This window comes from Lissotriton helveticus, chromosome 6 (assembly GCF_964261635.1).
Source record: "Lissotriton helveticus chromosome 6, aLisHel1.1, whole genome shotgun sequence".
Lineage (NCBI taxonomy): Eukaryota > Metazoa > Chordata > Amphibia > Caudata > Salamandridae > Lissotriton > Lissotriton helveticus.
In genome coordinates this window covers 1,429,545,079-1,429,569,019 of record NC_136067.1, presented here as the reverse complement: position 1 = coordinate 1,429,569,019, position 23,941 = coordinate 1,429,545,079, and the positions used below count along the sequence as shown (strand labels likewise).

Sequence of the window (23,941 nt, the reverse complement as noted above, 5' to 3'; positions counted from 1 at the left end):
CCCGGGGCTCTGCCTCACGGGGACGTAACGACTAGACCGTTACATCCCATCCCAAATCAGTCCTTTAATAGAAATACAAACATTAACATGCAAAACCTGCGAGTCTCTGGTTGGGCCGTGGGTTCGGCCTAAGGTTATATGGGCGCTGGCGGAGCTCTTGGTCTTGTCCATGGTTCATCAGCTGTCGGTCCCCTGTCGCACAGCCAGGGCTGGTTATTCTAGATGGCGATGGCCTTGCGGGACTTGTTGCTGACATATTACTTGGATTGTCTTCAAGTGTGTCGGCTTGAGGCTTCACACTCATTGATGTTTCAGTAGCTGGAAGTGTTCTGGTCAATGGTGGAATTTGTTTGAACCAGGACACGTTTCTTGTTATTTCTTCCCCATCTCATTCCACGGTGATGGCCGTTCCCTTTGTTGATTTCACAACCCATGGCCCAGGCTCATAGGGGGTACGGAACTTCCCACCAGGCCGCCGGGTCCGGATTAGTACGGAACTCCCTGGGACCATCAGTCGGGTGCGCGCCCTTCATCGCCAACTGGCTTTGTCGTTGGTAGTGCGCCTTCTTTCTTGTGTGTTTACCGGGTTGTATGGTTCAGGAACCCAGTTATCTGCCATGGGTAACAGGTCACGCGGAGCGCCAGTCAACATGAGTTACCAGGGGGATCGTTGCGTTGTGCTGTGCGGTGCGCTTCTGTACTCCCTCAAGAAATGTTGGAGAGCTACTTCCGGATCCTTCTCTTCCGCTGTTGCTATGCGCAGACCTTTGTTGATGGTTCGCATGAATCGCTCGACCTCTCCGTTGGCTTGTGGCCACTGTGGAGTAATCCAGTGGTGTTTTATCCTGAGTTCTTTCAGAAAGTCTTTGAATTCGCTGCCTTGGAACGGAGGCCCGTTGTCTGTCTTGAGGACGTGAGGCAGGCCGAATAGAGCAAATGACTTGTTCATAATTGGTTGGATGTTTGCAAAGCTTGTAGACGGTACCACTTCCACTATGGGATATTTGGTGTAACTGTCAACTAGGACCACAGTGATTCTTCCATCAGGGAAGCTTCCGAAATCAAGACTGATCCATGACCAAGGCGACGGAGCTGGATCTTCCGTGATTATTGGAGCTGGGGCTTCCGAATTGCTTGTGAGCTGACGGGCTCTGCAGTTGCGAACTACTGTGGCTACACTTTCCTCTAAGTTAGGGAACCACACCTTTTCCCTCATCCTCGACTTCATTCTTCCGGTGCCTTGGTGACCTTCATGTGCGAGAATTGTGGCCTTTTCTTGTAAGTCTTTTGGGATCCCGATTCGTGAACCCCTCAGGATGACGCCATTGTCTGCAGCACTAAGTTCATCATGAACTCTCCAGAATTGACCTAGGCAAGTTCTGTCGGTTTCATTCCAACCTTGGACATTTTTTAGGAAACCTTTCCAAGATCCACTCTTCAGTGCCCCAGCAACTCGTTGGAGGACTACATCGGTGTCTGTGTGTGCTTTTATCACGTCAATCGACATTGCACGAGGACACGACCATTGGGATACCATGTTAACAAATTATTCGGTCTTCGACTCTTGGTCGACATCTGGTTCGGCTGTTAGTGCTGGGTGGCGAGAAAGAAAATCAGCAGGATTCTTTACCCCAGGTCGGTATACGAGGTCCATCTGATAATGTTGTAATTGTATGGCCCACCTTTCGATCCTGGGAGGTGGGTGAGGAGCCGTCCCTCTGAATAATGGCAGAAGGGGTTGGTGGTCTATCACCACTCGGAAGGGGTGTTCACTCACATATAAATGAAAATGATTGCATGCCCATTTGACGGCTAACGATTCTCGCTCTATTTGTGAATATCGAGCTTCAGTTGCGGTGAGTGCCTTGCTTGCGAACGCTAACGGGACCCAGGTCCCTGGGTCTGTTTCTTGGGTAAGTAATGCCCCTAAACCAACTGGACTGGCATCAACCAGCACCTCCGTGGGCCGAGTAGTGTCAAACTACGCCATCGTGGTACTGTCCAACAGGGCCAATTTTACTTGATTGAATGCATTGTCTTCATCGGACGTCCGCTGCCACGGGGTCTCCTTCTTCGTGAGGTTTTGCAAAGGTTCTGCAATCGTAGCTAGATTTGGGATGAACCTTACACAGTACGTAGCCATCCCCAGGAAGCTTCTTACTTCTGACGCACTTGCGGGGGCAGGAGCAAGCTGAATAGCTTGAGACTTACTGGGGTCTACTTTGACACCTTCTGAGCTGAATACATATCCAAAGAAGTCAATTGTTTTCCGAAAGAATTGACACTTTTCTTTATGAAGGGTCACACCGTGCTCTGCTAACTGCTGCAGGGTGGCTCTGAGTCGTCGGTGATGTTCTTAGATTGTCTTAGAATGAATCAGGATATAGTCTCTTACATTAAGGACACCTTGAAGTCCTGCGACCTCTCTCACTGCATTTTGAAAAATCTCAGTCGCAGATGACATTCCAAAATGTTGCCTCTTATATCGGCGGAGTCCAAGGTGGGTCGAGAATGTTGTGATGTATCTACTCTCCTCAGCTAGCTTCAACTGGTGATAGCCAGCATTTAGGTCCAACTTTGAGAACCATTGCGAGCCGTTGAGATCGGCTAGTATGTCGTCAACCGTTGGTGTGAGATGTCTCTCCCGTTTTATGGCCTGATTGGGCATTCTCATGTCTATGCAGATCCGAGTTTTCCCTGGTTGCTTTTGTTTTTCGGCTATGACCATGGGCAACACCCATGGAGTAGGGCCTGTCACTTTTTCAATCACTCCCTGTTGTTCCAGTTTTATGAGTTCTTGCTCGACCAGCGGTCGGATGTGAAACGGGATTCGCCGGTGTCTTAGTGCTACTGGTTGTATTGCTTTGTCAATGTGTAGCTTTACTGGTTGTCTCTTGATGGTTCCTAGCCCTTTGAATAGTTGCAGGAATAGCTCTAGGATGTCATCCGTTTGGAGTATTTTCACTGAGTTGGCAAACACAATCAGACTAAGGTCTTCCGCAGTATGGCTCCCGACCAGTAAATTTGCCTCTCTATCGACAACGTGTAACGTTGTTGTGACTTCTTGGTCTTCCGATTTTACCTGAACCACCATTTTCCCTTTGAGCGGAAGCGGTTTTTGACTTCCGTATGTTAGGATTGGGATTTTGGACGAAGTAAGTTGCGGCCTTGGATTTAGGCTTTTATAGTGCTGCAGACCCATCACGTTAACGGTTGCTCCTGTGTCGATCAGGCCGGTTACCGGTGACCCATCGATCTTAATGTTGCATTTCGGCTGTTGTCTTCGTCTTCTCTTTAGGTCACTTGCAAATGACACAAAATAGCACTCTTCGTCCTCTTCTGTTGAGGAATCATCTAGGCGCGGATGATGGTGAGATGGTGCTTTCAATTGACGCGATGTTGTCGGTCCTTCTAGTGAGAGGGGTCTCTCTGCCCCTGTTAGCGTTCTCTTTCCGGGGTTTCCCCTGCCTTGGGAGCCTCCTCGACATACACTTGCGAAGTGGTTAGAAATTCCACACTTGGTGCAATTCTTTCCTCTCGCCAGGCAGCCATCTTGGTTGTGTTCTTCTCTCCCACAATACCGCACGGTGTGCGTCGTGATGTTCAGGTGAACTACCTTCCTCGCCCACTCCGAGCCGGGTGTGCGGATGGCGTCACCCCGCTCCGTTTTCACACTGACTACTGGATCGGTTTGTTGGTTAAGCGCGGCTTCCATTGCGTTTGCTCAAATGTCTGATAGCTCATGTGATCGTGCGAGAATCAGGATTTCTTCTAGGGTGATCCGTGGTTGGCGAAGTATGAGCGTGCGTAATGTTTTGTTGCGGCAGCCTTGGATGAGTTATGCCGTCACTTCCTTGGTCTGGTCATCCTCGGTGCACGTGCTCAGTAGCTCTCTGAGGCGTGCTTGGAAGGTGTCCATTGACTCCCCTTCTCTTTGTCGTGCTTGTCTGAACTTGAAGCATTCGTAGTGAGGATTGAGCTGGGGGTCAAAGTGGGCGTTTAAGGCCCTGACTGCTGCATCATAGGCAGTGGGCGCGCCAGTGTCCGGGAGGTGTGCAAATAGCTTATATATTTCATCCCCCGCGAAGTGTAGGAGCAGTGATCTCTTAACGGCCCCGTCCGTCTCTGGTTGCCACAAAGTAGTTGTTCAGGCGGCCAACCCATACTGTCCACCTCGGTGACGCAGTAGATGGATCAATTAGCTCACTGAACGGCGGTAGGGCATTGATCTGGGAGTGCACTGGAGGCGGTGGTGGTTGCACAGGTGGTGCAGCCTGTTGTTGAGCTGCTGGGGCAGCTTGGTTTGACAAGGTGTGTCTTCTTGTGGCTGTGGCTCCCGTTCAGATGTTTTTTTTTCTCTTTTACTTTCGCCAATGCTTGTTGGCTTTTCAGGTGTTGCGTTGCTCTCTGTTGACAATGCTTGTTGGTGTGTTGCCCTTGTGTTATTCCTCCTTTCGTTACGCTTCTCTGGTTTTGCCAGTGCTTGTTGTATTTTCCCTAGTTGCCTTTGCTAGTGCTTGTTTCTTATTGACGTGTCTGCCTTGCCTCTGTGCTTTTAATTTATTGCGTGGTGGCACGGTAGCGCTAATTGCCTTCAGTTCCTCCCTCGTGCTCACTAGAGGCTGCCTGCTGTCTCATTTGTTTACTTTCGTGCCTCCCTCGCGCTGCCTGGAATGCTCTGACCCCCTGATCCTTCTGCGCATGCGCGCACCGGGCTGAGCGCTGCAGATTCTTCGATGACTCACGCTGGTTTCCTTCTGATATGTGCAGGCGCTCTGGGGGACTGTCAGGTAATTCGGCCTGTCTGCTGATTACGCGCTACTCACCTAATTAGCGCCGCCGCCTCCTGGCGTTTCTTTGTACTTGCCGTCGCTGCCGTTGATCAGTGCAGGCGCGGCTTCTTCCTTCTCCGGGGTGTGCTGCCTTATCACGATGCGGGCTACCTGATCTACACCCTCGTCACCAGTGTAAGGGGGCTGCATCGCATGTTATTATTATTATTATTATTATGCGTTCTTATATAGCGCTCGATTACCCGTAGGCATCTCGGCGCTTGCCTTGGGAACCTGTCTTGGCTTTTTTTTCCCGTGAGATACCCGTACTGGGCATCCCCAAGGTGAAAGCCAGGCATCCCGCCGCGGGGGGGCCGTAGTGGAGATTAAGCAAGCTGATGCCCAGAGCTGCAGAGTGTGAACCCGTGGTTCGAGTAGGCACCGAAACGAGAATTATCGAGTCCGTGGATATTTGGGCACAAGACCCTGCCGCGTCGGGAATTGAACCCTGGTCCCGGGTCTGACCTCTGCTTCAGGGTCTGCCTCCTCTAACCAGTGAGCCACACTTCTCCACTTCTCGCATGTGACGCGTTATGGATACAAACTGGGGGCTAACGGACCACACTGAAATAATGGACACAACACTTGCTTACTGGGATGGACCGGAAGTCTCGATAGACTCCGGTCCCTTTATTTAAACCCTCTGGTCACGCCTGGCCAGTGAGTGCAACAATGTCAGGTGGCGCTTCAGGGGCTCTGCCTCACGGGGACGTAACGACTTGACCGTTACACACTGTTATCTCATAGGCATCCAGCTTCCCCTTCAGACTTTAGAAATATACTAGGACTTGTAAGCATTTGATCACTTTTTAACGAGATGATGTCCTGCCCTTTGTGCTGGGGTCGAGCTGTCCACATGTCCTTCCAGAATACTCAAAAATAAGTCTGCTCTTTAGGGTCACTGGGGCTTAGTCGGTAGCAGTAATGACATGGTTGCACCTTTCATGGTGGGCCAGACAGACTTCACTGTAAGTGTGAGTTCTGCAATCACGGAAGTATGTGGCCCCTAAAAAGACAGCTGCTCTACTACACTCATCTCACATTACTTCACAGCATGTCAAGACCCATAAAACTATTACTATAAAAACTGAAAGCAGGGGCATAACGAATTTCCTGCCGCCCCAGTTTCAAGGGGGGTAGACTTCTAGACTTAAAGAGTTGTCCCCTCAGCTTGTCACCTCGAAGGTATGGGTATTCCATATGCACCATCCCTGCAGGAAGGGGGACCCTAATACTTTCTTACACTATTGACTGAAATTAAGTGTCTATTGATGCTTTGTATAGTTTGTAGAAAGAAACTCACATCCTTCGCAATCATATACTTGAGGAATAAGGAGTACCAGATATTTGATTTCATAGTTGAGAACATAGAAGCTAGCATACCACAGATCGTAGTACTACCCTGACTAAAGCAGTGCTTGGCACGTCCATCCTGTATCAGTGTTCCTATTGTAGGGTGGATAATGTTTTACCAAGTTCCTGTACTGGCTAAACACCGTGTGGTAGCACATAATTGTATCTGTTGGGTGGTGGGCCCTCTATTAAGTACTACGCATGCTTTGGAACTATGGTTCACTCCTCATCACAGGTCTTGCAACTCTCCAGTCTGAAAAGGGAACTTGTTTTATGCATCAGGATTTATGTGCTGTGTTTTTGCAATCCTTTTCTTTTACACCTTACTTTAAAGGTTCAACCATATTGCATTTCCTTTCATTTTTCAGACTGGTGTGCCTGACGATAATTCCACAGAAGCAGCTCTAGTGTCCTGGGCATCGTTAGTATACCTATTTTTATTTTATACTTTTCTTATAATTCAGGCTTCTTTATTTGTGTCCTAGAGAATGTCCTAGCAATTTCAGTTACCTTATTTGATCTAGGGATTGGCGTACTACTCACTATTGTTTAAAAATGGTTCATTCAATTCATTCACTTGTTTTGCATGGATACACATTCATTGTTCTTCCGTGGTATTTTCGTCTGGAACTGTACCTTGAAAGTCGAGAATTGCGTTTTAATCATTTCCAGATAACTAGGTGAGATTATACAAGTGTACATTTGAAAAAAATAAGGATATGGTAAAAGGCTGCCTATGGATACATATTTATTTTGACCATATAATAAAAGGTTTCCATCCAGAGTTTACTTTTTGAAGTCATATTGACAGTAATCCCAAATGTCCCCGAAACTGTCTTCCCCCAATTTTGTGTGCGCTTCTCTTTTGGCCATTTTTGTGCAAAAAAATGTTTTTTTTCCTGGCTGTCTTTGGTTCTAAGCCCTCACCACTGCCACCTTCCTGCTGAAACACAGTGGACATCAGCATGCCCTTTCTCCTAAATTTGAAGTGAGGTGTTTTGAGGGAGTTATTGCGCAGACGGAATAGGCACATTTCTCTAGAGCAAGTGACATAGCAATTATTTTATATATTACACTTGCAAGTATACAACATCATGCATCAGTGGTAGGACAGGTCACATAACCTAGCTGGACTATTCACCTTAGTTTTGTCTAGCGCCTCTCTGAAAATATCTTCTGTTGCAGCTGCTATCTTTGTTACGCTCTGGGCATTTCTTCCCAGTGTTCCTGAGGATACCAATCGATCTGCGATCTTCCCTACCTATAACAGGTCTAACCAGGTCCAGTACTGACACCTGGATGCTGATGTGGTTGTAACTCGTCAATCCTCACTGTAATAATAATATATATGCTTCCTAAGACTAAAAGATTTTCACACGTTTGATGGAAGGTAACAGTGATAGTGCCAACAGGTCTTGTTGGCTCATAAAATTTGACCTATAAATTATCCCTGTCAAAAAGAATTTCTTTAAAGGTTCAGAACCTTGTGTCAAATCTCTGAAAATGTTTAAAGCATTTTTTGGCAATCAGATGTTCTCATCCATCCAACTCCCATCATCCCAAGGGGATAGCATTCGTCATACCTGATAAAGTGCAGTTACTCTGAGAGAGTGACCTCATAGGTAGGCCTGTGAATACTTTGAATGTAATCTGCTGGTGTGCATCAGAACCCATTTTAAACCTTCTGTCAGTAGAACTGTACTTCTAATATGTAGTCTTCCACAAGCTTTGCTCCTTTAACCCTGGAACTGTAAATTCCTTTACAGCATTTAGTTGCCCGTCATAGAGTCCACTAGACACAAAGCCCAACATCGTTGACAGTAGTTGTCAATTTGGCCCTCATGGTTTTAGGTCTATTTCTGTCCTTATTTAAATAATATTGGTAAAGTCGCCCTTTCCTTAAGAAGCCCTTTCTTGATCACTCCAAATATACGGAGTTCTGTTCTATATTCAACCTCTTTTATCCTACAAAATTCGTGGGAGGGCTGTAGCTTCCTATATATGTAAGGTTGTCCTAATGATCCTATTAGGAATACAGTCACAGATAGGTTTGGAAGAAAAAGTTCAACAAGAAAATATGAATTTGATGATTTTGTAATATCCAAAGGGTTTGCATTTACCACTACTCTGAGGCTGATATCCTACGTTTTGTTTATAACCCATGACCATTTCTCGCATCAATGACCATTTCATAAAATCCAGGGGAGCAGCTGTTTGAAGCGTGTGTAGAAAAATCTGAACCTGCTCAGTCTATTTAGTTTTAACATTTTCATCAAGACAATATATCTACTGTTGTGATAGGAATCATTAGCTGAATTGATCTAAATCTCCTAGCCCTAATATTTGTGCCCAAAACTACATAAACAAGGAACAATTGAAGGACAGAATGCAGATCAATGTCATACATTCACCCCAGTAACGAGATCTGGGCCTAAATCCATCGTTTTTTTTCTTACCATGCCATTCCAGTTTGAACCCAGCCATATGTAAATTATTCTTGATGCTGCGCCCAATGGAACTGTCCAGCCCGAACTGCCAGGCCAGGTCCTCCCTGGACTTAAAACAATCATCCTATGAGCGGTTTCGGGGTTTCACCCCTCATCAGCGAGGATAGCTTGACTGCAGTGGCATGGAGAGCACAGGACCCATGTCTGGGCATACCCGTCCCACTAGGGGTGCCAAATGCAAAAAGAACAATTGATGGCCAGAATGCAGAACAATGTCATACATTCACCCCGGTACGGAGATATGGGCCTAAATCCATCGTTTTTTTTGCTCACCTGCCATTTCAGTTTGAACCTAGCCATATGCAAATCTTTCTTGGCCCTGTGCCTCATAGGAACAGTCCAGAAACTACATGCACATCAAAGAGATTTCCTAGTGCGCATTCCCTTGGGGGAGCCAACAACGTCAATAATACCTGAACAAATATCTAGGACAACATTTCAAGTGCTTCTAAATTTAGTTTCTTTACCTTTTATTCCAAGTGACACACTTCTTAGGTGGCTAATTTTGTCAGTTCTTCCAAACATTAATAGATTTGGAGTCTTGCATTCTTTTTCCAGTACAGAAAAAAAATGTTTTGTCCAGACTCCTAAAAACTTCTTGGCCAGACTCCTAAAAACTTCTTGGCCCTGAGACTTTTCAAACAATCATTAGATTTGTATATTCTTGGATTTTTAAAACTAATTACCTATATATTTGAAATTGCCACCCCATCAACCCATAAAAGCGATGAATTTAATGAAAAGGTGTGAAAAAGTACATATTGAGGTGTTCAAATTCAAAATTCAAATTCCAAAGAACTTTATTCGAATTTCTTAAAATTCATAAAAGCACAGAATATATTTCAATCGTCCCATAAACTCTTTGTAAAACAATTTACAATATCAAAATTTTTAAATTATACAGGTTCATATATCGATTTCATGGGTTTTCCATCATTTTTCGGACGCGAATTGTCAATTTCAAAAAAAGTGCTCGTGCGGAAGACCAATTCATCAGTGTCCAAAGAAAGCAGCATTATATATGAATCCCCTAAAGAAAGGGGTCTTCGTTTTCTAAAATATGCTAAAAACCATTTAATATATTTTATATAAAATTTACAGAAGAATAAAAAAATGCAGATCATTTTGTGTACTCATACCATCACAAGGGCATGGTTTAAGATGTGATGACTGATAAAGACCCAACGGGAAACATAATAAAAATGTTACCGTGCCAGCCCTTAGGCGAAACAACAACGAGGTGTTGTATTTACACAAATACTCAGATTATTATTTGCAAATAATGCATTTTTAAGGTGACCAGTAAAGTTATTTCTTGCTGTTGGCCTGATGCCATACCTATACTAACTGTCAAGAACTTAACCCAATATATTGCTCTATTTTTGTATGGATATTTTTGTGTACTTTTTGGGAATGACCGCGCTCTGCAGGTCTTGGAAATGCTCTGTTGTTATAGCCTGTTTGTTTCCCTGCATTACTGTGATTTCCTCCCCTGCACTACTGTGAATTCCTCCTGTGAAGGCGAAATTTATGCAAGTCCACTTTGTGTGTTCCATATTTTACGGTCCTTTCTGTCATATCATCAGAGTTGTGACCAAAGTGAACCCCCTACTTAGTGGCACTGTCTAGTGCCCCATGAACCCGGTCTATGTGATTAAAAGCCAATGTAATTTATCTGCGGTGCCTTGTCTTCCTTATGTGCGGGATATGGGGAAAAGCTGTGTTGTGGGCGAAGTCGTTTTAGGTGCCATGTGTGATTAGGGGGGAAAAAATCAGTTAATTTTTTTCTTTTTAAATAAATGACTCTTGTAACCTTCTTGAATATTTCTCAATGATATGTTCATGCTGCAAGGGTTTTAAACCAAACTTGTATTTTTGTGTCTGCAGTGAGAGCCAGCCTCAAGCTCAATCACAGTATGAAGATATTACAGAAGATGATCTTCGCCTCATCGAAGAGAGAGAGACCTCTATCAGACAACTTGAGGTACGCCATTAAACTGTAGAATTCTCTAATGTACAGAACAGAAGGGACAATATAGACTTAATCCACCTGTTTAAACCAAGGAGCATGTGGACTTGAAGAAAAAAATGCTGACGTGCAAAGACTTTTGGATGCTTACAAGCAGTACATATTTGGTATATAAACAAAATAAGAATGTCCCTGAATCACTCCTAGATGCACGCACATATGGCAGAGTAATTGGAAAATACTCTTATTTATAATGTAACCAGGTACAAACCCGATTACAGCTTTAATTACAGTAGAGTATGATAAAGTGGAAGAAAATATTGCTATTTATTCCACTTTTCAGTCTCAATTCTTTAATCTCCCCTGAATTCTGCGTGTACAAAAACAATGTTTCACCTCTACTGACAAATGCTTTATGTTTCAAGTAGACCTGCCTCAGTTCCCAATTATACAATGAGGGTTTCATTGGCTGATGGGCAGTAGGTAAAGTTACAGTGTCTGTTGTCTGTGTTTGTAACCACGATGGTGTCCTGAACATGCATCCACCTGCCCCGCAAACCGGACAGGACCCATCAACACAGTACTCTCAGAGCCCGCCAAGCACATATTGTACTGCGGTTCATAAAGGCTACACTGCTGGTTCACTCATTGTGAAAGGCATAACGTTGACTTGTAATACATTCATGAAATTCAGGGATTTTGGTGATGCCAATAAACACTGCATCTTGTACCCTGGCAAGCCCAAATTGAGCATTTCTGTTAACTTTGGTTTGTCCAAAAACAGGTGTGACTACTCAAAACTGGATGCAGGCTATGGTCTGGTCCCAAGAGTAGGTAGCTCACAACTGGACTCTCTAAGTGAGAGAAAGCTCAATCCTTTGCTGATCGTATATACCTCAGTCCAGAATGTCGCCTGCTACTCCCCATATCAGCTGAGCTTGATATAGCTGACACATCTCTGTGGAAGCGAGGAGAAGGTTGTAACATGGGTGGATCTGCAAGTGCAAGGGGCAAGGACATTTATTCAATGATACAATGATTACAAGCAGCCTGTTCCTATGAATGAGAACACATCCTTGATGTAAACTTTGTGCACTCATGCACAGCATGCTTATAAGCATCCCTTTTCGCTATCATATACCAACAACAATGAAAATGCAGCTGATTACATTGACACTGCACATACTAACAACCTTCAACGACTCAACACCAAAAGAGAAAGGGTGACTGTTCTTGAGAATGAGAGATGGAAGTGGAATTTTGAAGAGCCCGTACGAGGGGCTCTAGAGTGTCTTTTCTGTTACATGGGGATACATCTAGGACAAGCAGACGGTGAGGCGATGGAGGGAGAGTCAGATGGTTCTCATCATGGCATAACCAGAAATCTGTGAGTAATTGTGCGTCTGTTCCACAGTATAAAACCCAAATAATGGTCAGCTTATGCAATGCCACTTAAAACCCACTTAAGAGCTGTGACTAATTTGATAGCGTAGACACACTTCTAGATATCAGCTAGCCTACATGTTGTGTTAGATTGGGTGTTGTTTAATTGTTTCCCACCTCCATGCCCAAATGGAGCAGCCGCCACAGAACAAAATGGTATTGCTGTGTACTATGGGATGACTGGAGAATTCTGGTGAGGGAAGACTTTATAATCAATGTGTGCAGCTTTACACTGAGAGAGGTTGCATATGCAAGTGTTAACCTAAACAACTGGTGTCTTCTGTGGTCATTAGCAAATGATGGTCCCAACAGCAATGCGTGCAGAATAATGATTTTGTGAACTGTGGGAAACTACACAGGGTCATGCGTGAATTTGGTTCCGGTTGAAATTACGTAAAGATGTTCTTAGAAGAATTATTAAAACAATATTAGCTGGAATTGAGTACACCTTTTCTTTTAATCTTTTTCAGAGATTTCTGTTTTTTTTTAAAAAGAGCTGATTTATTGAAAGATTGGTGGCTGGTACACCGCTGGCACTGCATTTTCTGGGTACAAATGTTCTGAATGCTATAGCCTATCAGGCAGGACAATAGCTTGAACCTACTTGTATGGTGGGATCCCAGTCTATACTCACTTTTTAGCTTTATACAGCCAAAATATCTTTTTCTTTCTGCTAAGATCTTACATGGGTGTAATTTAAATATCTGGCCCCCTGTGGCCTAGTTTGATTTTCCCACCTATCTACTGACGTATTTCATGTACTGCCTTTGTTTTTGTTTTTTAGCAAATTCAGGACTTAAAAGAGACTCTTTTTCCCATCCAGGAAGTTGTTTATGCTAACTCCTCCCAGAGGCCGGTATCGGTCAGCCTGACCCATTACTATAGGCGCAGTGTAGAGTTGACTGGATATAACAGCATCTGTTTGTTATAGTATTATGGAACAGCTAATCTGAGGGAACCCCACGCCATTTAGGGCAAATCATAGTCTGATTTTATTATTTCTGCAGTTATAACATCTACTTGCAATCATTTAAAATGGATCTTGAAAAGGGAAGCCTCAACATGTAGCTTGAGGATTTTCTTTCTCATTTAATGTACTTATATTGTGCCTTCATAAATTCTTTCCATTAGCAGTGCAATTTTAAGAGAATGATAGTCAATCTTCTCTCCCTGCTCACTTGCACTTCAGATATCAGTACTACGCATTAGCACATCTTCATGGGTCCTAGATAAATAAATGATGATAATGTACCTTAAAAGCCCTTTCCTTCTACTTCCGAACGATAAAAGCAAAATTAAACACCAGGACAAAGTACAGAAAATGTTGTTGTACCAGGAGAAAAAATGACAAAATACTAATGCATTCGAAAGATCACATTTAGGTAGATAAAATAAAGTATGTAAAAGACTACTAATACGTGAGACTTGAAAAATGTGTAACTTAAGAGAAAATATAAGAATTATTTGATAGAGGGTCTTCGCATTTTCAGAAAATGTTCTCATAAAAAGTGTGCTTTAACATAGGATTCCTACTGGGACGTAATACTGTGGTTCCTCTGTGAGGCCTCGGGCTCCCTGCTCCAGAGGAAAGGACTACATTGTTTATTGGGCTTCACCTCTCGCTATGCAGCCCGTAAGCCTATTAATAAATTCTTCGACTTAGGAGGGAGGGTATGGCGCAGTGTCCAATGCGGCTGACTCCGGAGTGCGGGGCTTGCGGTTAGATCCCTGGCGCCGCCAGCAGCTCAGCTCAGCATCATGTGACTCTGGGCAATAGCTCACTTAATCTGCCTGACGGGCCCCAACACCTTGAAACCTTTGAGGGGTGATATGTTCACGCTTTCCAAATACAAATTATTACTATTGACTTAGCTTTGGCTCTGGCTAACCGCAGGATCGCCATGAGCTGGACTGTGGCTGACAGATCTGTGGTCTGGCATATTAGGAAAACAGCAGGCACTGAGGAAAGGTAGTTATGGGAGTTCGGTGCCGGACGCCCCCCCCCCCCCCCCACCCCCCCCCGCCCCCGATTGGCAAAAGTACTTGGAGAGGGTGGAGCCCTAGACTGGCAACAGGCCACTGTGAGCACTTGAAGTGCTATACTGGACTCGGTACACTTTGCTTTGCAATGGTTCCTTTGTTTTATGTATTCAATGTATAGACGGAGTTCTACGACTTGTGTACAGTCATCCCAAACATCACAAACATTTATATATCACTAATTGTAACACTCAGTTCTCTTTGCTTTAAAACCTGTGAGTGCATCTCTTTGAACGTTATAGAGGGAACTTGAAAATATACTGCGTGACATTGCTACTGTTTTTCTACTCCAAATTAATAAAGAAGTATTTAAAAAAAAATAGAATATGCTTTAGCCACGTCTGCTTATTTGACCTACATCACAACATAATCAGGCCTTTCTTTTTCTGTTTCTCGTTCCGACCTATTGAGAGTTTAGGACCCCTTGTAAGATTCATGTACTCAGGGTTGCTGTCACGTACTTGCCAAGTGGGAAGCAGCCGGCGCATTAAACAAAATATGTTCCTCCCCTTCTCTCTCCCACTCCCTACTATAACTCTTCTCGTTCTTCTGATAGTCCCCTGCCCCACTATAACTCCTTGTTTACTGGCCTATATATATCCTATCTCTTCACCCTACTCTTTGCCTTCCTCCTCCTTGTTCGCTAATTCCAGTTTTATGAAAGACCTTGAGTCGCAATGACTGTTACTGTGTAATGCGCATCTATACCTTTGGTGATAGTGTACTTTATACATATATAAAATATATTAATAAAGATGATAATTGGAGGGCTGACACAGAGAGTGCCCCCAAACAAAGGGATTAGTATGGACAAAAAGAAAAGATATCTGCATTCAACATATTATATAAATGCAGCCAATGGAACACCATAACTCCAGCAACTCTCATTACGAGCAAAGAAGGAAATTATTGACGTAACAAATGCACAATTGGATTTGATAGTGCCACTCTACCTCTACGACCCTAAGTAAATGCTTTATATGGTTAAGAAGCCACTTTTGATTTAAACCGATGCTCCTGGCTCACTTTAAACTATGGATATATGTGGCAATTCAACACAACCGTGGCTGCATATTTGAGTATAAATGATATTAAATCCAACATAACAAAGAATTGTTTTTTTTTCCAGGCAGATATCCTGAACATAAATGAAATATTTAAGGATTTGGGAGCAATGATCCATGAACAAGGGGATATGATAGGTAAGCGCACTATTCTTTTTCTCTTGTAGGTCTAGTTCTACACCCCCTCCCACTCATTTCAGTTATAAAATTTTAAACTATAAATCTAGGTTTCTTTCTGCTTTTGCTTCAAAGCTGCCTGTTCTGTTGCATCTGGGTTAATGTTCTCTTGAATCACATTGATCAGTTTCCCTCATCTGGTTTACACCCATGCACTGTTGCAGAGAGGCTTCCATGCAGCGGCACCCCACCCCACCAGCACCCATATCCCCAAGCTTTGCATTACTGGGCTATCCCCCCATACCTCCCATTTTTCTACACCTGTTTTTTCTCTTCAGCCCAGAACATACCCCAGTGACCTCTGGTTTCGTATTTATTCAGCAGTGAGCACCTAATTTATTTTCTCCTCCATCCTGTCAATGTAACCAATCTTTTTATTTCATGCTGCTGCAATCATCATGCACTTTGTGTTTTTTCCACCTCTTAATTTTTAGCCTCTGCTTTGTGTCTTCGTTAAGTTCCTTCCAATAGACTTGTCAAATGGTGATTTCAGAACCCAGTGTAGGAAGCAGGGCAGTATGTGTCGTGTTGAAATAATGCATCAAAACAGTGGATTTTTAGACTGTTCACATTGTCACACAGAAAATAAAAAATTACGATATCAGCTTAGCTTCACATAGATTAAAATAGCCATTACAATTTAATTGCATTTATAAAGAGTGTGGCTGCCCAAGCAGAACCTAAAATAGCCAGGCCTTCACCTTCTTTTGAAAAATATCTAGAGAGGTGGAGGTTTATACCCTGAGAGGCCATGCATTCCACAGTTTGTGTTCTAAGTATTTAAAGGAACGTCCCCACTGCCTCGCCAATTTCACCCACGGGATAACAGCGAGGCCCAAACTGCGAGAATGTAGGAATGGTTAGGAACATATGGGGTCACACCGCTATTAAGGTACTTTGGTGCATTCTGATTCATAGCCCTGTACAAAAAGCACAATGCTTTAAAGTTGGCCCACTTCTCGATAGTCAGTCAATGAAGCTTACACAGATGGATTGAAACCGTGATGGGCAGAGGAACATGACATAAGATTCTACAGGCAGCATTGTGCACAATCTGTAGTCTGTTCAGCAGTGACATCTAAACTCCAGGGACAAAACTTTTCCGAAATCCAAATGTGATTTAGTAAGCATTTGCACAACACTTCCTTGAGCAGAAGCGGAAATAAGCTCAAGAATTTTACACAAACATTTGACCCCCTTGCGTGCTTATGACGAGCTCAGCTCGTCATGAGGCACAGTGGAGTTGTGCTCATGATGAGCTCGTCATAACGGCCGCGGACGGCCCACGTGGGGCTAATTCCCCGCCTGTCCGGGCGTTACATGGGAGTTGGCGGAGTCGTGACGAGCTCAGCTCGTCATGAGGCACAGTGGAGTTGTGCTCATGATGAGCTCGTCATAACGGCCGCGGACGGCCCACGTGGGGCTAATTCCCCGCCTGTCCGGGCGTTACGTGGGAGTTGGCGGAGTCGTGACGAGCTCAGCTAGTCATGAGCACAGTTTCACTGTGCAGCATGACGAGCTGGGCTCGTCACGAGCACCGCGGCGCCCCACGTGGCCCCTCCCCGCAGGGTAATTAGCCCAGCGTGGAAGGGGTTAAGGAGCCCAAAACAGTTAGATGATAATAAACATTACAGAAATATACCTAATTGAGAAGATGCTTCAGAGAGGAAAATTTAATTGAAATGTACTAAAGCATAGTACGGTATGAATCTGTGATAAAGCTACTTTAGCACCATGTAGAGATTATTTACATATATTTAACACAAAGATGTAATGCTTCATCTTTTTCAGTTTATGTTTATTCAATAGCAGCATATCTGTCAGAGTTGCATTAGAAAATGAGAGTATTAATTCGGTGCATATATAAAAGACTTAACCCGTACTGTTTTATAGGTTTAAGATAAAGCTACTTAAAAGTAGTGTTTGAACCAATAGGTATAACTGTCATTATTCCAGTCTCCATGCGCAGTAAAAGCAAACATGACCTAAACCATCTATACACCTGATTAATTGACATGTTTTATTCAAAATCCAGCACTGGAATTGCTTGTCTTCTGATGTTGCTACAGAGAAAAGTACTTTTTTCCCTCCAGATTCTCCTCATCTCACTGAACTAATCCTATTATCCCCTTGTTGATTAGATGTGTGCATTTATGCTGACTGCTTACGTTCGAGAAAAAATAGGGGACATCTTAAATTGTTTTGAATTAGTGTATTTTTGCCATTGCTCTGGATAGTGTTATTTGGAGCACAACAATGAACTGCTGTATCCTGTCATCAGGTTACATATTAAATAAGGAATCTCCTACATTTTTATTTTCTAAAGATTATCTTTAGTATGGCTAATACACCGTTAAGGTCTTTACTGATTTTTAAATGATATGCGGATTAGAAGATCTGTCAGTGAGTTGTGTGCATCCCAGTTTATTCATATAGAAATGCACTTTGAGTTTCATCAGATTATTGCTTTACATTTCACTATCTAATATAGGAGTTGGTCTTGAGAAATTCTCAGCTGTCATATAACTATTGACTAAAAGAAATATGTGTTATAGGCTGTTGCTCAACCTTTAAAATAATGTTGAGCGTTTCAAAATATCTATTTAAGGGAATGATTTTTGCAGTTTTACTACTTTAATTGAATTGAGGTTTTGTTGTTGCATACTAAATTGAATAATATTCAGATGTGGGTTTAATTGAGTTTCCTTATAAGTCTACTGACAGATATGTTTTCTCACTTGAGAAAAGCCTGCTAAACCTTTTCATATGTAGAAGCGTGACTCATAAATCAATAGTATTGCCTTTAAGAAAATGTTCAGATGATAATTTATTTAATTTAAATCTCAATTACAGTGCCTTCAGGAGTTTCTCCAGGCCTCAGACACGCTGCTATCATCCAGCTTTTGTTCGTTCTCTGAGCTCACATAATTTACAGAAATTGGAATTAAAAAACAGAGCTAAAAGTCAGCGGACCATAAATTGAAAGGACTCAACATAGAATAATATTACATACTGGATCCCATAGAAAAGCTGGAAATTTTAGTTGGAGAGCTTGGTTCATAGTGGCTGTATGCATGTGTGTGCTTTCCAAAATGAGAATTATCTTGATTAGGAAGTTTATAAACTATCGGATTATTAATATAAAAAAATAACTGTAGTTTCGAGCTACCTTGGAGTGAGTATACTGATGCTTATGTAGAGAAAACCAAAAGAGAGACACATTTAGGTCTCTGTGTAGCTGCACAACCTATGAATTTAATGAATCAAATTCGTAATCCACTTTCTAATTATTCCTCAAATTTATCCATAATTCTTTAATCCTTTCTTCACACTGTTTTATTTCAATCCATTATATTCATTATCGTTCTTCTTTTACTCTTGAAAAACACACAGGAAAATCCATGTTTTCTTTTTGCCACGTTTTTATGATCAGTCACCCAATGCATTTCGGGAATTAATCCCTTCTTCGGGGGGTTTCGTGGCACTAGGCTAATAGACCTTGCATATTTAAAAACGCTCTGCAATCTTCCCACGGATAAACTGCATACTGCTCCCACGTCTTGCTTTTGTCAAACTGATGCTTATAACATATTTTTTTGTTAACCACCAACTCAATGGCACTCATTGTATCGATCTTATGAAGGACGGGCAGGGCCGGACTGGGAACCACACCCAGCCCTGGCAAAGTGCTCGGCCGCCCCCCTCCCCTCTCGGGGGGGGGGGATTGGAGGTGCCGCCAAGCTCTTTGCCGGGGCCGGTTTTGGTACAGGGCCGATTTTGCAGCTATGCTGCAAAAACGGCCCTGTAACAAAAACGGCCCCCAGGGGCCCAAAACCGCCCCCCCCCCCTGTCTGGCGCACCGGGGGATTGCCCGGTGCCCGCTATGGCCAGTCCGGCCCTGAGGACGGGACTTGCCTGGTAGTATTCGAACTTGTGACCATAAGCTGAAATATAGATACTTGTAGTGGTTCCATTGGTCCACTGAGCTGCAACACGCAACTGGGGATTGCTACAAAGGGGCAATATTATTTTTTCACTGGCCAATGGTGAAAAAAGAATTGAAAGACATTTTGGGTGTAGATCTCAGTGGTAGTAAAGAGACAATGCCATTTTAAGAAAAAACATAATTTCCCTTATCCGGCAAATTATATTTTGACTTTCTGCCCAAAGAAGATGTCTGCTACTGTGTTTCTAGGTAGTTTATGATATTTTACCTACAAGGTCATCGGGTTATTAGTTCTAACTAGGAGGACACTGCCTGCCCTGTTCTTTTCATTAGTTCAACCCCATACCTTCTATGTGATTGGCCATATGATTTACAGAACGGTTTTTGACACTTTAGCAATAAGACTTATTCAACTCTAGACTGTTCAGATGCATAGCAAATTATTGATATAAATAAGGATATTATTGTATACTTCCGCCTTTCATGCAAAGTGGTCTCTTGGCTGTCCGCATAAACAACAGGGCAAATTGTTCAGAACAGTTGATTATTAGAGCGTCTTTTGAGGCTGGTCACTGAACACTTTACATTTTGAATGGGAAAACTTTAAATGCATAGCTATGTTTAGTCTATTAATATTTTCACGTATTTTCCTGGAATACCATTAGTTATTTTGTGTCTCAATAAGAGTTTGCTCATGCCTTAGCTCAAATTACAGAAGGCAGTTGTACATGCTCTACATATAGACACTGTAGAAAGAGAGAAGAGGTGAAAGGGCCATACTTGTCGAGGTATGTTCCTAAATAAGAGTTTATAATCTCCTAAGGGATCTACGTATTTTTGTTGAGTAGCAGCATATTAAATGCACGTGCAATTTCATTTTCATTTTTAAAGTAAGGATCACACAATGATTTTAATTGAACATGGACATATGTTTTCATATCTTAGACAGCATAGAGGCCAATGTGGAGAGTTCTGAAGTGCATGTTCAGCAGGCGAACCAACAGCTTGCAAGAGCATCGGAATATCAGGTAATACCAGTGTGATGAACCCCAGATTCCAGCATTGTTTAATATTTTGTGTGCCTTCCATGCTTTTTCCAAAGTAATGTTTGTGACATTTTATTATTTTTAGTTAGGGTAACAGATAGGATGAGTGTGTGTATCGAGTCAGTGATATGGATAGGTAATGAGTGTTTTGTTAGCTCACTTTTGGGGGGCATGAGGGAATGAAGACTATTGACCTGTTGCTAAATGTTTACCGTCTGTTGATGGGCAACTATGTAGAGGGCCTTGTATGAAATTATCTGACTGCCATTTTCTCAAGGAGTTCAGGGAGCTATGAAACAAATGTACACTGCTTGTTCTATCCCGCATGTGATGTATTGGGCTATGACTTCGACTCACACTTTCAAGTCTAGCTTACCTTTAATGAAATCTTCATTGTGGATGCCATCCTTGGGGCTTGGGAACGTGCAGTACTAGAAACGTTCAGACTGGAAATTGTAGGCCACTTAAGTTGTGTAGTTGCTTTGATAAAATTCCTAACATTTATAGCTTAATTGTGATATCCAGTTTTTCTGTTGTCCCTCTTGAAAAGCGGCTGATGGGGAAGTTTAATATAGCCTTATAGCCCGCCGTAGAGGGCTATACCGGCTATTAAAGGCCCTCTCCAGCATTAAAGGCCCTGAGCAGAAGGCGAGGGCCTTTAACAAGGGAGAGGGACTTTAATAGCCGGTATAGCCAAGCTACGAAGGGCTATAAGGCTATTAGAACATTCTGACACAAGAGTGCAGAATGTTCTAACAAAAAAGAACAAAGCCCTTATGGGAGCGTGAGGGGATTGGAATCCCCTCAGGGTCCTTGAAGCCTTTGTTCACAGCCAGAGCTGTGAACAAAGAAACATTGGAATGTTGGAGCTCCAGGCTTATACCAGCCATTAGAAGCTCGGAGCACTCCATTGTTTTCAATGGAGCTCCCAACATTCCAATGTTCTAATGAGATGGATGATTATACAATGATTCTCTATAGGAAGTGGTTCTCTCATTTAAGTGTATCAGAATCAAATTATGATCAGTTCTGTATTAAGTTTACTTTCAAGGATATCTTGAGCATAGGTGTTGGATACTTCACCTGTTTTGCTAAGTTGAATGTAATTCAGACAGTGGGGACATTGCACACATTTGTAGTTATGTGTAAGATTAAAAAACTGTAGCTATCCTTGAGAATCCTCTGCAATCCTAAGGACAGAAGAGGTTACCTGCATTTATTTCCACATGGATATACTTCCTTTCTTAGACGTTTGAGTCCTTCCGAAGGATGTCGGCATGTATAAACCAAATGGGTTGGATAAAGACACCTAAAGGTTTGTCCTGTTTCAGTGCCCCAACTTTGACTACTTGGAACTTTACTGAAAAACGGCCATCATTACTTTCTCAATCCTTGTGAACTATATTACTTTCTCAATCATTGTGAACTACATTACTTTCTCAATCATTGTGAACTACATTCTGCTGAGATGAAAATTGATACTGTGTATGGGTGTAACTCAATAAACATATTTATTAAATTGTTTTTAAATGTTCTAGGCCTCAATTTAATATGGTTTGTCACACATTGTTAAGAGTTATTGCTGCTTGGTCTCGTGAATTGTTTTTTTCTTGATTAATTTGATACGTCTTTATATGCTTAATATATTCTCAAATACTATATTTAAAATACAAATATAAACTATTAGTAGTTTTATTGTGGGCATAGAAAAGGCCTAAAATATATTTTAAAACATGTATTTCCATTTCTTTCAGAGCAAGTCTCGAAAAAAGATTTGTATCCTCATTGTGGTCCTGGTCGTCGTAGCAGTGGTTGTAGGAATTATCATCTGGCAAGCCACAAAATGAAAAAATGGAAATTGCCTTTGTGTTGTATCATTTATGGTGAATGACTTCCACAGTCAATGATTGTATATCCCTGGACGAATGACATTGCAATACCTTGCATTCGTACTCCCTTTTGAAGGGAGAAGGTCCTTTTTGTGTTCGTTTGTATGTATTTTAAATTACACTAATATGATTATATAGTAATATTATGTACTAGAATGAATAATAAGATGAGATTAAAAGCCTTCATATTTCGTGACATAAAATATAAAATGAATTCGTTGAGCATTGAGTGGTGAAAGAAAAACACCCAAATGGACCAATCGCAGCTGCAATTATTGTAAAAGCACATCATTTTAAGTTGGGTAATTTCGAAGCACCCATTAAATCATGCATCTTCTTTTTGGGTGTTGAAGGGTAAACCACAAGACTGAATGAGGAGTGTGATTGTAATTGTCCCCACCCCTCATTATAGGGCTATAGCACAGTTTACCAAGTGTATATATATTTTTTTGTATACCACTTGTTTAACGTATTTCTCAATGCTTGAAAATGTGCCAATGTACGGGAGTGAGGCCAGGTCCTTGAATTATGGGTTTTCATAACATTGACAAATGTGAAATTAACGCACTAATTATGTTGTGTGTTGGTTGCCTATACGCATATTTATATCCTTGTATGTGCATTCATCATTAGACCATGTATGTGTAGTCATTTACTTCACTGCAGAATTAATCATGAGCCATGTTTCCCTCGATCATATGCTGGAATACATATTTTGCAGTGCCTTCTGCTGCTAAAAAGCAATTTCTTTAACCCACACTGTGTAGAAATAGCTGGTCTGTCTTGCATTGCGCTTTGTCACTATGACTTAGGTTTTATATCCAAAAATGGCATTTAACAAACATATCAAGATCAAATTAAGTAGGACCGCAGTGAAATGTCATAACCTTTTGTGGTTGGTGTTCCAGCGAGAAATCACTTAGCATAAAATGTACTGTCATTCCAGGGGTGTGAAACATATATTGATATTTCGTTATATTTCCCATAAATGAGCATTCTTTATTATTAAGCATGCATAAATTACACTTTTTTAACATTATTTAGATACTAGTCTGAAGCACACGGTTTCCAAATAAAGTAAAATATTATTTTTGATTGTGTGGTATTTTTGTTATTTTTCCAAGTATTGGTATAATGTGATGTAATCACTCACAGTGGAATAATGTGACCTAAAACTTCATTTTTGTCTGTCAAGAATTGTATTATGGAGCGTAGCTGTTTGTTGGTGGCATTATGTACATCCTTTCAAAGTTTACAGCATCATTATTCATACAGTTTGGGCAATGGCAACCACACTAGGTGTCATCAATGTCTTTACAAATAATTAAGGAGACTCATCCTGTGTCTTACGCCTTCCTACCAAATCTAGCAGTCTGTCCTTGCAGGGGAACATCGAGGAAGTACAACTCATAGTTATTAGTTATTCTTTGATTTTGTTACACGTGCAGTGATGCATCAGCCTCTGACTTAATTACTTACTTCTTACTTTTATTAATAGTCCAGTCTTTCATTCGTTCATAAAACTTTATTCATGTCGTTTCGACCATAAAAGTGCAAATGCATACAGTACATGAATCCAGAATAAATAATCACAAAAGTTAATTAAATACAACACATCAATTTCCAATTGATTTATTCCGGCAATTGTATGACAAATCAACAGTCAAGAGAATAA

General features: G+C 42.1%; 1 protein-coding gene across 3 annotated transcripts in view; it reads left to right on the top strand.

Annotated features, from left to right (window-relative positions):
* Positions 1-23,361, top strand: part of STX7 (syntaxin 7) — a 275,573-nt gene extending 252,212 nt beyond the window's left edge. For all 3 annotated transcript variants that reach the window (XM_078649222.1, XM_078649220.1, XM_078649221.1), the window contains 5 exons: positions 6,554-6,606; positions 10,580-10,676; positions 15,274-15,346; positions 20,277-20,359; positions 22,132-23,361. In XM_078649222.1, coding sequence (XP_078505348.1) covers positions 6,554-6,606; positions 10,580-10,676; positions 15,274-15,346; positions 20,277-20,359; positions 22,132-22,224 — 399 coding nt within the window. In that variant the 3' untranslated portion in view covers positions 22,225-23,361. The remainder of the gene's footprint in view (positions 1-6,553; positions 6,607-10,579; positions 10,677-15,273; positions 15,347-20,276; positions 20,360-22,131) is intronic.
* Positions 23,362-23,941: the final 580 nt, after the last annotated feature.